Source organism: Chiloscyllium plagiosum, unplaced genomic scaffold (assembly GCF_037043375.1).
Source record: "Chiloscyllium plagiosum isolate Xiang-an unplaced genomic scaffold, Cpla_swu_hap1 HiC_scaffold_28, whole genome shotgun sequence".
NCBI classification, from domain to species: Eukaryota; Metazoa; Chordata; class Chondrichthyes; order Orectolobiformes; family Hemiscylliidae; genus Chiloscyllium; species Chiloscyllium plagiosum.
In genome coordinates, this window is record NW_028270166.1 from 47,844,881 (window position 1) to 47,860,071 (window position 15,191).

General features: G+C 51.5%; 1 protein-coding gene across 5 annotated transcripts in view; it reads left to right on the plus strand.

The window, feature by feature from the left end:
* The window catches only part of LOC122547435 (disintegrin and metalloproteinase domain-containing protein 10-like), a 169,509-nt gene that overhangs the window by 124,878 nt on the left and 29,440 nt on the right, over positions 1-15,191 (plus strand). For all 5 annotated transcript variants that reach the window (XM_087976254.1, XM_087976252.1, XM_087976255.1 and 2 more), the window contains one exon: positions 3,494-3,593. In XM_087976254.1, coding sequence (XP_087832380.1) covers positions 3,494-3,593 — 100 coding nt within the window. The remainder of the gene's footprint in view (positions 1-3,493; positions 3,594-15,191) is intronic.

Below are 15,191 nucleotides of genomic sequence, written 5' to 3' on the forward strand. Positions count from 1 at the left end.
GAGGGTGCTGAGGGGGATGAGGGTGGTGGAGTGGTGAGGGTGGTGAAGGTGGTGAGGGTGCTGAGGGGGATGAGGGTGGTGAAGGTGGTGAAGATGGTGAGGGTGGTGAAGATGGTGAGGGTGGTGAAGGTGGTGAGGGTGGTGAAGATGGTGAGGGGTGAAGGGGGTGAGGGTGGGAGGGTGGTGAGGGTGCTGAGGGGGATGAGGGTGGTGAAGGTGGTGAGGGTGCTGAGGGGATGAGGGTGGTGAGGGTGGTGAAGGTGGTGAGGGTGGTGAGGGTGGTGAGGGTGGTGAAGGTGGTGAAGGTGGTGAGGTGGTGAGGGTGGTGAGGTGGTGAAGGTGGTGAGGGTGGTGAGGGTGATGAGGGTGCTGAGGGTGAGAGGGTGGTGAAGGTGGTGAGGGTGGTGAGGGTGGTGAGGGTGGTGAAGGTGGTGAGGGCGGTGGAGGGTGGTGAAGGTGGTGAGGGTGGTGAGGGTGGTGAGGTGGTGAGGGTGGTGAGGGTGGTGAAGGTGTGAGGTGGTGAGGGTGGGTGAGGGTGGTGAGGGTGGTGAAGGTGGTGAGGGCGGTGAGGGTGGTGAAGGTGGTGAGGGTGGTGAGGGTGGTGAGGGTGCTGAGGGTGATGAGGTGGTGAAGGTGGTGAGGGTGGTGAGGGTGGTGAGGGTGGTGAAGGTGGTGAGGGCGGTGAGGGTGGTGAAGGTGGTGAGGGTGGTGAGGGTGGTGAAGGTGGTGAGGTGGTGAGGGTGGTGAAGGTGGTGAGGGTGGTGAGGGTGTTGAAGGGTGGTGAGGGTGGTGAGGGTGGTGAAGGTGGTGAGGGTGGTGAGGTGATGAGGGTGGTGAGGGTGGTGAGGGTGGTGAAGGTGATGAGGTGTGGTGAGGGTGGTGAGGTGGTGAGGGTGGTGAGGGTGGTGAAGGTGGTGAAGGTGGTGAGGGTGGTGAGGGTGGTGAAGGTGATGAGGGTGGTGAGGGGGTGAGGGTGGTGAGGGTGGTGAAGGTGGTGAGGGCGGTGAGGGTGGTGAAGGTGGTGAGGGTGGTGAGGGTGGTGAGGGTGGTGAGGGTGGTGAGAGTAGTGAAGGTGGTGAGGGTGGTGCGGGTGGTGAAGGTGGTGAGGGGGGTGAAGCTGGTGAGGCGGTGAGGGTGGTGAAGGTGGTGAGGGTGGCTGAAGCTGGTGAGGGTGGTGAAGCTGGTGAGGGTGGTGAGGGTGGTGAAGCTGGTGAGGGTGGTGAGGGTGGTGAAGCTGGTGAGGGTGGTGAGGGTGAGGGTGGGAGGGTGGTGAAGCTGGTGAGGGCGGGCGGTGAGGGTGGTGAAGGTGGTGAGGGTGGTGAAGGTGGTGAGGGTGGTGAAGTGGTGAGGGTGGTGAAGCTGGTGAGGGTGGTGAGGCTGGTGAGGTGGTGAGGGTGGTGAAGGTGGTGAGGGGGTGAAGGTGGTGAGGGTGGTGAAGGTGGTGGATGCCTGTGCAGCAGTGGGACAGCCAATGAGACGGCTTCTTTTCAGCAGGGCTTGTGGGTAGTAAATAAGAAATGCCGCAGCCGATCGAGGACCCAGCGGCAATAAACCTAACTCTGTCAATCAGAGGCTGGCAGCCCGACATTGGGGCAGTGCCAGTGATAGTGTTGGCAGCTGGTGCTGAAACACCCTGGAACAAGCAGAGGGTCATTGAGGGACCCAGCCCACACTCACTGGGAACTCATTCCCCAGGGACCTACTCACTGGGAACACCCTCACTAGGAGCCCCCTCCCCCCCCCACTGGGAACCCCCCCTCACTGGGAACCCCCTCCCCCCCACTGGGAACCCCCCCCCTCACTGGAACGCCCTCCCCCCCACTGGGAACCCCCCCCCCCCCCCCCCCCCCCCCCCCCCCCCCCCCCCCCCCCCCCCAACAGGACCCCCCCCCCAACTGGGAACCCCCCTCTCTGGGAACCCCTCCCCCCCCATCAATGGGACCCCCCCCGTCACCAGTAAATGACCAGATTGGACAGACTGCTTCCCACATTGACATTCACTCTCCCCATCCTGACACATGGTCCTGGCTGTGTGTACCCACATGGACCTGGCAGTGTGTACCCACATGGACCTGGCAGTGTGTACCCACATGGTCCTGGCAGTGTGTACCCACATGGACCTGGCAGTGTGTACCCACATGGTCCTGGCAGTGTGTACCCAACGTGGGCACCTTCCAAGCCACATGACCTTTCCCAAGTTATTACAGTTCCAGGCAGGATACCCCAAACCCTCAAGCTCCCAGTTGAGGAGGGACCAATCATCTCTTGGTTTGTTGTAACAAGTTTAGTTTAAAATGGACCCCGTCCCTTTGTGGATACCTTTCCCAAGATCCAGATGAGCGTCTGTTTTAAAAGGAGCCAATGTAACCGGGCTTTCCACTGCTAATAAAAGCCTGAGTTGACTAATCATTAAGTGGAAGAAGGAAGAATAGTCCAGACACACCCAGGGATGGTATTGTGCAGTCAGTCTGAAATAAGATAAAAATTAAATGATATGCAGATCAGTCCCTCTGGATTATTTGTGAAAAATGGAGAGTGAAACATTGCTCATCTCCCACCATCACACACAGACCATGATTAAACTGGCTTTTTAATCCTTGTTCTTCTGCATTCTTGACACAGAATCTGTCTCTTGCCCAGACTGTAGTCCTTTACCCTGTTATGTTCACAGTCTATAACAACTCCGCAGGGATCACACTGTGGTTTGTGAGACATTTTTCCCTTTTGAACACATCCTGATCAAATATGATATTCCAGGGTCTCGCTCCGGAGCATGACAGCGACTGGGTTTATAGCCTGCAGTCAACAGTTGTTTCTGTATATCGTTTATGTGAGAAAAAGTGTTCCGAAAGGTCAATGTGGTCATTGGCGATCGGGATTTTAGGCCTAGACTGATAGAGTCATGGTCAAACACTTCCATCTAGAAGGACCAGGGCAGCAGATACATGGGAACACCAACCATTTCAAGCTCCCCTCCAAGTCACCCACCATCCTGACTGGGAAATATATCGCTGTCCCTTCACTGTCGCTGGGTCAAATTCCTGGTACTCCTTCCATCACAGTATTGTATCAACCTATAGCATGGGCGTTGTAGCAGTTCAAGAAGGCAGCTCATCACCACCTTCTGAAGGGGCAACTAGGGATGGGCAAGGAATCCTGGGCCCAGCCAGTGATGCCCACAACCCGGGGATGAATTTAAACCGTCCGATTTAAGCATACTGCCAGCAAGGACAGTCTCAGTTTCCAAGTTACTCAGGCCATCTGAATAGTTTACAACAACAACTTGTCGTACATTTTACTATCGTAATATCTTACAAGGAACTTCACACAAAACACAACAAGCAAGTCACTCTGTGAGCAATAAGAAGTTGCCCGTCTGTGTAATGTCTTCCAATGTTTAGCGTCTCAAATAGCTGCTGTGTGAGACTTGATGGATTGGATCACTTGTTCCCCAATGTCATTCCTGCATTGATTACTCTCCGTGTTTGTCCAGCGATGCACCGAGTCCCTGTGTGTGAAGCACAACCTGGAGCAGTGCGGCTCCCTCAGCCAATCCAGCGAGGAGGCATGTCAACTCTGGTGCCAGAGGGCAGGTACGTGGCTCAGGGGTGGGGAAGGGGGAGGGCGAGTGGGGGAAGAGGGGGAGGGAGGGCAAATGTCAAAGAGGAGGAGGCAGGTTGGAAGAACGCGGAGGCAGGAATGGATAAGGGAAGGACAGGGAAGGAGGGGTGGAAGGGTGGAGGGGAGAGGGATGGTACCCGAGAGATTTGGGCAGTGGACGGATTGGGGGTGTGAGCGACAAAGAGGGGACAGGAAGTGATTGGGAAGGGGGAGTAATGAGGATGGAGCGGTGAAAAGGGGGGGGGCAGTGAGGAAGGGTCGTTTCAGGGGTAGTGAGTTGGAGGGCAACTGAGGATAAAGGAATAGTGAGGGAGTGAAGGGAGAGTGAGAGGGGAGGGGGAGTGAGGTGGGTGATGAGGAGGGGTGGGGCAGTGATGTGGGTGATGGGGAGGGGGAGTGAGGGGGTGGGGCAGTGATGTGGGTGATGGGGAGGGGGAGTGAGAGGGGTGGGGGTGAGAGGGGTGAGGCAGTGATGTGGATGATGGGGAGGGGGAGTGAGAGGGGTAGTGGGTGATGGGGGTGGGGGTGAGAAGGGTGGGAGAGTCAGGTGGGTGATGGGGAGGGGGAGTGAGGGGGGAGATGGGGGTGGGGGAGTGAGGGTGGAGCAGGACTGAAGGGGGAGTGATAGTGTGACGGAGTGGAGGTTTGTGGGGGGGGGGGGGTGATAGTGAAGGGGAAGGGGAGTAAAGGGGAGGGATAGTGAGAGAGTGGCAGGGAGGGGAAGGAAAGGGGACTGAGGGGAGAGTGATGGGGGAGGGGAAGAGACAGGATGGGATAGTGGGGGAGGGGGGAGTAGTGAGGGATTGTGAAGGGGGGACGGGGCTGAGGAGGAGGTGCGGGGTGTTGAAGTGTAATGAATCTTGCTGTCGATGGCAATGTATTTTATCTTTTTTTTCCCATTTTTCTTTTTTTATTACCCCCCACACTATCGCCTAACTGCGGTAGTGCTTATATTTTCCCCAGCACCCATGGTGTGTGTGTGTGTGCGGGTGTGAGACACAGTGAGAGACACAAGGTGCACCAATCTTTATTCAGTTTCCCCCACCAGGAAGATAGGAAAACACCCGGGTGGCCTGTGACAAGCAGTGCCCTGCACATCGAAGGGCGATGCTGTGTGAAGGGGAGATGATGACGATGTATTTACTGAGAGATAGCTTGTTTGGGTTTGAAGGTGTAGACTGTCAGTTCGGTCAGCTGGCCAATCAGATCTTGTCATGAAAACTTGGGGTCTGTTCTGCAAACTTGGTTTCCAAACAAAGCCCCTGCCCTATTAACTCGGTGACAAAGCTGTCACTTTCTGATTAGATTAGATTCCCTACAGTGTGCAAAAAAGGCCCTTCAGCCCAACAGGTCCACACTGACCCTCCGAAGAGTAACCCACCCAGACCCATTTCCCTCTGACTAATCCACCTAACACTACGGGCAATTTAGCCTGGCCAATTCACCCTGACCTGCACATCTTGGGACTGTGGGAGGAAACCCACGCAGACCCGGGGGGAATGTGCAAACTCCACACAGACAGTCACACAAGGCTGGAATCGAACCCGGGCGCCTGGTGCAGTGAGGCAGCAGAACTAATCACTGTGCCACCAGGCCTCTGAATTAATGCCTTTCAGTGATCAATCTCGAAATCAAACAGGGAGGGCCGTCCTGCAGTCAGACTCAGGCTGTCACATCTCAGCTTTGTCCAGGAGAGAATCCTGGAGCTGGCAAGGTCGAAGGTCAATTGTTTCTGCCCAGTTGGGGGCCAGTGGTGTGATATATGTTGGAGCCATCGATTCAGGGCAGTGTCTGTGTTCTGCTAAAGAGCGGTTGTGGGGTTAACCCTTTTGACGTTCTGTGCCAAGCAGCCTCTGAAAGTAGTGCCAATCTACTGAGGTGACTTGAGCAATTTGCAGAAATTGGTCCTCGAGTTGGGAGCGGTGGGGAGGGAGTGAAGTTGGAAATTCTGATGCTGATGTTTGAGCTCCTGAGCAGAGGCACTGGGAGGAATAGCCCTTTCAATATGGTCTCCCATGGGGGACAGGGTGTTACTGTAACCACTATCCTGGGTGGGGGGCATCTTACAGTTGGCTAACCTGAGGGCTGAGGGGTCAGGGCCAGCCTCCACTGTGGAGCCTCTGTGTGATTTATCCAAATGTCCCACAACATTGTGCTCTCAGTCTTTTGTATTGAGTGCAGTTTCAAGTTACAAATCACCCAACACCAGGTTATAGTCCAACAGGTTTATCTGTAAGCACTAGCTTTCGGAGTGCTGCTCCTTCATCTCACACAGGGCACCTCATACCTTCAAGGCATTATCTGGGCCGACATGACACCAACTGTCAAAGTTCACTTGAGAATGTAACTTTGAAAAAGTTGTGCGATTTACATGTGAAAGAATTGAAACCAACTTGGTCATTCTAAAAGATGAGAGACCTAACAAACAATCCAGGTCTTTTTCATTATATAAGCGTTTGCTATAAATTCTGTGCCTTACGATCTTACAGTCCACAACCACCTGATGAAGGAGGGTCGCTCCGATTAAACCTGTTGGACTATAACCTGCTGTTGTGTGATTTTGAACTTTGTCCAACCCAGTCCAACACCGGCATCGCCAAATCATGGGCAGTTTTCGTCTCATCATCTGAGGAAGGACATGCTTCCTATGGAGGGAGTCCAGAAACGTTCACCAGACTGATTCCTGGATTTCCAACAACTAACCGTACGCTCAGCTTCCACTTCTGTGATTGAGAATTTCAAATATTCACATCTATCAGGGGGAAGGGGAATTCTCTCCTTTCAGTTCCAGAAAGCTGATGAAATTAGAAATCTGGAATTCACCTCATGAGTGACTCTCTGGGACTATCAGACAACAGTAAAGATTAATGACAACCTAAACTGCAATTCGAAGCGATTGGACAGCGTGTGTTCCTGAAACTGTTTAGAGAAGAAACTATTTTGATTGTTTGTGGTGGTTTAGTCCCGAAGGAACCTATTCCAGTGACATAGCTCTTAACAAAACACATCTGTGTTTGCAAAGCCCCAGCGGATTCACTGATAAACACTGTGTTTAACTAGAGCCTCCCTGTGGTATTTCTCCTCAAACTTGCTGCTAATTCAGTAAAGATTTGGCAGATTGAAACGTCGATTCTCCTGCTCCTCGGATGCTACCTGACCGGCTGGGCTTTTTCGGCGCCACATTCTTGACTCGAGATTGTTTGATGGACAACCAAACAGCAAGCCATTCCTTCATCTTCTGCTAGCCCCTTTGCTGAAGCTTCCCAGATTCCAACCAAGGCACGAGTGTGATCTCAGTTTGATCTCAGGAAGTCCAGGCCCTTTGCTCTCTGGTGCGGTCACACCCACTGACCACACAGCCTTTAATTACTGCGATGAGTCACTGGCTCTCCTCACGACAGATTGGGCTGGGAATTGAAAGGCGCTGCACCACCTTTCTCGTGTGTGACACTGGTGGGATGGTGACTAATTCAGGAGGGGAACCCAATCTCACTCACAGGACATGGGCATCGCTGGCTGGGCCCAGCATTTATTGCTCGTCCCTAGTTGCCCCTTGACAAGGTAGTGGTGAGCTGCCTTCTTGAAGTGCTGTAGTCCATGTGCTTTAAGTAGACCCTCAAACCTGTGAGGGCGGGAGTACAGGGATTTTCATAGAATCATAGACTCCCTACAGAGCAGACAGAGGCCATTCAGCCCATTGAGTTGGCCCCAGCCTTCCGAAGAGCGCCCCACCCCACATTTAGCACAACCAACCCACTTAACCTGCACATCGTTGGATTGTGGGAGGAAGCCTGTGGACCCGGAGGGAGCCCACACAGACACGGGGAGAATGTACAAACTCCACACAGACAGACAGGCTCCCAAGACATGAATTGAACCCAGGTCCCTGGTGCTGTGAGGCAGCAGTGCGAACCTTGCTGCCCTTGTGACCCAGTGACAGTGAAGGAACAGCGATATACAGGGAGTGACTTGGAGAGGAACCACAACCATCATCCTATGGGTCAGGTGTGACTCCAGCCAGCGGAGAGTTTTCCAACTGATTCCCAGCGCTTCCAGTTTTGCTGGGACTCCCTGATACCAAACACGGTTGAAAGCAGCCTCGATGTGAAAGACTGACCCTCTCCTCTCCCCTCTAGAGTTCAGCTCTTTTGTCCATGTTTGACCCAAGGCTGTAATGGGGTCAGGAGCTGGGTGACCCTGGGGGAACCCAAACTGGGCGTCACTGAGCAGGTTATTGCTGAGCAAGCGCTGTTTGCTAACACTGCTGGTGACCCCTTCCAGCACTTTACACATGACGGAGAGTAGACTGATGGAGGGTAGACCGACGTAGGGTAGACTGACGGAGAGTAGAGTGACGGAGAGTAGACTGATGGAGAGTGGACTGATGGAGAGTAGACCGATGGAGAGTAGAGTGATGGAGAGTGGACCGATGAAGAATAGACTGATGGAGAGTAGACTGACGGAGCGTAGACTGACAGAGAGTAGACTGTATTGTTGAAGAGGAGAGTGTGAAACAGACTGGTAAGCTAGAGGAGATACTTGTTAGGAAGGAAGATGTGTTGGACATTTTGAACAACTTGAGGATAGACAAGTCCCCCGGGCCTGATGGGATATATCCTAGGATTATGTGGGAAGCAAGAGAGGAAATTGCAGTACCGTTGGCAATGATCTTTTCATCTTCACTGTCAACAGGGGTGGTACCAGGGGACTGGAGAGTGGCGAATGTTGTGCCCCTGTTCAAAAAAGGGAATTGGGATAACCCTGGAAATTACAGGCCAGTTAGTCTTACTTCGGTGGTAGGTAAAGTAATGGAAAGGGTACTGGGGGATAGGATTTATGAGTATCTGGAAAGGCACTGCTTGATTAGGGACAGCCAGCACGGATTTGTGAAGGGTAGGTCTTGCCTTACAAGTCTGATTGAATTCTTTGTGGAGGTGACCAAGCATGTGGATGAGGGTAGAGCAGTGGATGTAGTATACATGGATTTTAGTAAGGCATTTGATAAGGTTCCCCATGGTAGGCTTATGCGGAAAGTCAGGAGGCATGGGATAGTGGGAAATTTGGCCAATTGGATAGAAAACTGGCTAACCGGTCGAAGTCAGAGAGTGGTGGTAGATGGTAAATATTCAGCCTGGAGCCCAGTTACAAGTGGAGTTCTGCAGGGATCAGTTCTGGGACCTCTGCTGTTCGTAATTTTTATTAATGACTTGGATGAGGGAGTCGAAGGGTGGGTCAGTAAATTTGCAGATGATACGAAGATTGGTGGAGTTGTGGATAGTGAGGAGGGCTGTTGTCGGCTGCAGAGGGACTTAGATATGATGCAGAGCTGGGCTGAGGAGTGGCAGATGGAGTTCAACCCTGCCAAGTGTGAGGTTGTCCATTTTGGAAAGACAAATAAGAATGCGGAATACAGGGTTAACGGTAGGGTTCTGAGTGAGGTGGAGGAACAGAGGGATCTTGGGGTCTATGTTCATAGATCTTTGAAAGTTGCCACTCAGGTGGATAGAGCTTGTAAGAAGGCCTATGGAGTATTAGCGTTCATTAGCAGAGGGATTGAATTCAAGAGTCGTGAAGTGATGTTACAGCTGTACTGGACTTTGGTTAGGCCACATTTGGAGTACTGTGTGCAGTTCTGGTCGCCTCATTTTAGGAAAAATGTGGAAGCTTTGGAGAGGGTGCAGAGGAGATTTACCAGGATGTTGCCTGGAATGGAGAATAGGTCGTACAAGGATAGGTTGAGAGTGCTAGGCCTTTTCTCATTGGAACGGAGAAGGATGAGGGGTGACTTGATAGAGGTTTATAAGATGATCAGAGGAATAGATAGAATAGACAGTCAGAGACTTTTTCCCTGGGTACAACAGAGTGTTACAAGGGGACATAAATTTAAGGTGAAGGGTGGAAGGTATAGGGGAGATGTCAGGGGTAGGTTCTTTACCCAGAAAGTGGTGGGGGCATTGAATGCGCTGCCTGTGGGAGTGGCAGAGTCAGAATCATTGGCGAACTTTAAGTGGCAATTGGATAGGTAAATGGATGGGTGCTTAAGCTAGGACAAATGTTCGGCACAACATCGTGGGCCGAAGGGCCTGTTCTGTGCTGTACTGTTCTATGTTCTATGATGGAGAGTAGACTGATGGAGAGTGGACTGACGGAGAGTAGACTGACGGAGAGTGGACTGAAGGAGAGTAGACTGAAGGAGAGTAGGATGAAGGAGAGTAGACTGATGGAGAGTAGACTGATGGAGAGTAGACTGACGGAGAGTAGACTGATGGAGAGTAGACTGATGGAGAGTAGACTGACGGAGAGTAGACTGATGGAGAGTAGACTGACGGAGAGTAGACTGACGGAGAGTAGACTGACAGAGAGTAGACTGATGGAGAGTGGACTGATGAAGAGTAGACTGATGGAGAGTAGACTGATGGAGAGCAGACTACGGAGAGTAGACTGATGGAGAGTAGACTGATGGAGAGTGGACTGATGGAGAGTAGAGTGACGGAGAGTGGACTGATGGAGAGTAGACTGATGGAGAGTGGACCAATGGAGAGGAGACTGATGGAGAGTGGACTGAAGGAGAGTAGACTGACGGAGAGTGGACTGAAGGAGAGTAGACTGAAGGAGAGTAGGATGAAGGAGAGTAGACTGATGGAGAGTAGACTGATGGAGAGTAGACTGACGGAGAGTAGACTGATGGAGAGTAGACTGATGGAGAGTAGACTGACGGAGAGTAGACTGATGGAGAGTAGACTGACGGAGAGTAGACTGACGGAGAGTAGACTGACAGAGAGTAGACTGATGGAGAGTGGACTGATGAAGAGTAGACTGATGGAGAGTAGACTGATGGAGAGCAGACTACGGAGAGTAGACTGATGGAGAGTAGACTGATGGAGAGTGGACTGATGGAGAGTAGAGTGACGGAGAGTGGACTGATGGAGAGTAGACTGATGGAGAGTGGACCAATGGAGAGTAGACTGATGGAGAGTGGACTGAAGGAGATGAGACTGACGGAGAGTAGACTGATGGAGAGTGGACTGACGGAGAGTAGACTAATGGAGAGTGGACCAATGGAGAGTAGACTGATGGAGAGTGGACAGAAGGAGAGTAGACTGATGGAGAGTAGACTGGCGGAGAGTAGACTGATGGAGAGTAGACTGATGGAGAGTGGACTGATGGAGAGTAGACTGATGGAGAGTGGACTGACGGAGAGTAGACTGATGGAGAGTGGACTGATGGAGAGTAGACTGATGGGGAGTAGAGTGATGGAGAGTAGACTGATGGAGAGTAGACTGATGGAGAGTAGACTGACGGAGAGTAGACTGATGGAGAGTAGACTGATGGAAAGTGGACTGATGGAGAGTAGACTGATGGAGAGTAGACTGATGGAGAGTAGACTGATGGAGAGTAGACTGATGGAAAGTGGACTGATGGAGAGTAGACTGATGGAGAGTAGACTGATGGAGAGTAGACTGATGGAAAGTGGACTGATGGAGAGTAGACTGATGGAGAGTAGACTGATGGAGAGTAGACTGATGGAAAGTGGACTGATGGAGAGTAGACTGATGGAGAGTAGACTGATGGAGAGTGGACTGATGGAGAGTAGACTGATGGAGAGTAGACTGATGGAGAGTAGACTGATGGAAAGTGGACTGATGGAGAGTAGACTGATGGAGAGTAGACTGATGGAGAGTAGACTGATGGAAAGTGGACTGATGGAGAGTAGACTGATGGAGAGTAGACTGATGGAGAGTGGACTGATGGAGAGTAGACTGATGGAGAGTAAAGTGACGGAGAGTAGACTGATGGAGAGTAGACTGATGGAGAGTAGACTGATGGAGAGTGGACTGATGGAAAGTGGACTGATGGAGAGTAGACTGATGGAGAGTGGACTGATGGAGAGTAGAGTGACGGAGAGTCGACTGAAGGAGAGTGGACTGACGGAGAGTAGACTGATGGAGAGTAGACTGATGGAGAGTAGACTGATGGAGAGTAGAGTGATGGAGAGTGGACTGATGGAGAGTAGAGTGATGGAGAGTGGACTGATGGAGAGTAGACTGATGGAGAGTAGACTGATGGAGAGTAGACTGATGGAAAGTGGACTGATGGAAAGTGGACTGATGGAGAGTAGACTGATGGAGAGTGGACTGATGGAGAGTAGACTGAAGGAGAGTCGACTGAAGGAGAGTGGACTGACGGAGAGTAGACTGATGGAGAGTGGACCGATGGAGAGTGGACCAATGGAGAGTAGACTGATGGAGAGTAGACTGACGGAGAATCGACTGATGGAGAGTAGACTGATGGAGAGTTGACTACGGAGAGTAGACTGATGGAGAGTAGACTGACGGAGAGTAGACTGATTGAGAGTAGACTGATGGAGAGTGGACTGAAGGAGAGTAGACTGACGGAGAGTAGACTGATGGAGAGTAGACTGATGGAGAGTGGTCTGAAGGAGAGTAGACTGACGGAGAGTAGACTGATGAAGAGTAGACTGATGGAGAGTGAACCGATGGAGAGTAGACTGAAGGAGAGTAGACTGATGAAGAGTGGACTGACGGAGAATAGACTGATGGAGAGTAGACTGATGGAGAGTTGACTACGGAGAGTAGACTGATGGAGAGTAGACTGACGGAGAGTAGACTGACGGAGAATAGACTGATGGAGAGTAGACTGATGGAGAGTGGACTGAAGGAGAGTAGACTGACGGAGAGTAGACTGATGGAGAGTTGACTACGGAGAGTAGACTGATGGAGAGTAGACTGACGGAGAGTAGACTGATGGAGAGTAGACTGATGGAGAGTGGACTGAAGGAGAGTAGACTGACGGAGAGTAGACTGATGGAGAGTAGACTGATGGAGAGTAGACTGATGGAGAGTGGACTGATGGAGAGTAGACTGATGGAGAGTAGACTGACGGAGAGTAGACTGATGGAGAGTAGACTGATGGAGAGTGGACTGCTGGAGAGTAGACTGATGGGGAGTAGAGTGATGGAGAGTAGACTGATGGAGAGTAGACTGATGGAGAGTAGACTGATGGAAAGTGGACTGATGGAGAGTAGACTGATGGAGAGTAGACTGATGGAGAGTAGACTGATGGAGAGTGGACTGATGGAGAGTAGACTGATGGAGAGTAGACTGATGGAGAGTAGACTGACGGAGAATAGACTGCTGGAGAGTAGACTGATGGAGAGTTGACTGATGGAGAGTGGACTGACGGAGAGTAGACTGAATGAGAGTAGACTGATGGAGAATGGACTGACGGAGAGTAGACTGATGGAGAGTGGACCAATGGAGAGTAGACTGATGCAGAGTAGACTGACGGAGAGCAGACTGATGGAGAGTGGACTGAAGGAGAGTAGACTGACGGAGAGTAGACTGATGGAGAGTAGACTGATGGAGAGTAGACTGATGGAGAGTGGACTGACGGAGAGTAGACTGATGGAGAGTAGACTGATGGAGAGTGGACTGACGGAGAGTAGACTGATGGAGAGTAGACTGATGGAGAGTAGACTAATGGAGAGTAGACTGATGGAGAGTAGACCGATGGAGAGTAGACTGATGGAGAGTAGACTGATGGAGAGTAGACTGAAGGAGAGTAGACTGATGGAGAGTAGACTGATGGAGAGTGGACTGACGGAGAGTAGACTGAAGGAGAGTAGACTGATGGAGAGTAGACTGATGGAGAGTGGACTGACGGAGAGTAGACTGACAGAGCGTAGACTGATTGAGAATGGACTGCAGGAGAGTAGACTGATGGAGAGTGGACCAATGGAGAGTAGACTGAAGGAGAGTGGACTGAAGGAGATTAGACTGATGGAGAGTAGACTGATGGAGAGTAGAGTGACGGAGAGTAGACTGACGGAGAGTCGAGTGAAGGAGAGTGGACTGATGGAGACGAGACTGATTGAGATTAGACTGATGGACAGTGGACTGATGGAGAGTCGACTGACGGAGAGTAGACTGATGGAGAGTAGACTGATGGAGAGTGGACTGAAGGAGAGTAGACTGACAGAGAGTAGACTGATGGAGAGTAGACTGATGGAGAGTAGACTGATGGAGAGTAGACTGACGGAGAGTAGACTGATTGAGAGTAGACTGATGGAGAGTGGACTGAAGGAGAGTAGACTGACGGAGAGTAGACTGATGGAGAGTAGACTGATGGAGAGTGGTCTGAAGGAGAGTAGACTGACGGAGAGTAGACTGATGAAGAGTAGACTGATGGAGAGTGAACCGATGGAGAGTAGACTGAAGGAGAGTAGACTGATGAAGAGTGGACTGACGGAGAATAGACTGATGGAGAGTAGACTGATGGAGAGTTGACTACGGAGAGTAGACTGATGGAGAGTAGACTGACGGAGAGTAGACTGACGGAGAATAGACTGATGGAGAGTAGACTGATGGAGAGTTGACTACGGAGAGTAGACTGATGGAGAGTAGACTGACGGAGAGTAGACTGATGGAGAGTAGACTGATGGAAAGTGGACTGAAGGAGAGTAGACTGACGGAGAGTAGACTGATGGAGAGTAGACTGATGGAGAGTAGACTGATGGAGAGTGGACTGATGGAGAGTAGACTGATGGAGAGTAGACTGATGGAGAGTAGACTGATGGAGAGTAGACTGATGGAGAGTGGACTGCTGGAGAGTAGACTGATGGGGAGTAGAGTGATGGAGAGTAGACTGATGGAGAGTAGACTGATGGAGAGTAGACTGATGGAAAGTGGACTGATGGAGAGTAGACTGATGGAGAGTAGACTGATGGAGAGTAGACTGATTGAGAGTAGACTGATGGAGAGTGGACTGAAGGAGAGTAGACTGACGGAGAGTAGACTGATGGAGAGTAGACTGACGGAGAATAGACTGCTGGAGAGTAGACTGATGGAGAGTAGACTGATGGAGAGTGGACTGAAGGAGAGTAGACTGACGGAGAGTAGACTGATGGAGAGTAGACTGATGGAGAGTGGACTGACGGAGAGTAGACTGACGGAGAGTGGACGGAAGGAGAGTAGACTGAAGGAGAGTAGGATGAAGGAGAGTAGACTGATGGAGAGTAGACTGATGGAGAGTAGACTGACGGAGAGTAGACTGATGGAGAGTAGACTGATGGAGAGTAGACTGACGGAGAGTAGACTGATGGAGAGGAGACTGACGGAGAGTAGACTGACGGAGAGTAGACTGACAGAGAGTAGACTGATGGAGAGTGGACTGACGGAGAGTAGACTGATGGAGAGTAGACTGATGGAGAGTGGACTGATGGAGAGTAGACTGATGGAGTCTAGACCAATGGAGAGTAGACTGGCGGAGAGTAGACTGACGGAGAGTAGACTGACGGAGAGTAGACTGATGGAGAGTGGACTGACGGAGAGTAGACTGATGGAGAGTGGACCAATGGAGAGTAGACTGATGGAGAGTGGACTGAAGGAGAGGAGACTGACGGAGAGTAGACTGATGGAGAGTGGACTGACGGAGAGTAGACTGATGGAGAGTGGACCAATGGAGAGTAGACTGATGGAGAGTGGACAGAAGGAGAGTAGACTGATGGAGAGTAGACTGGCGGAGAGTAGACTGATGGAGAGTAGACTGAT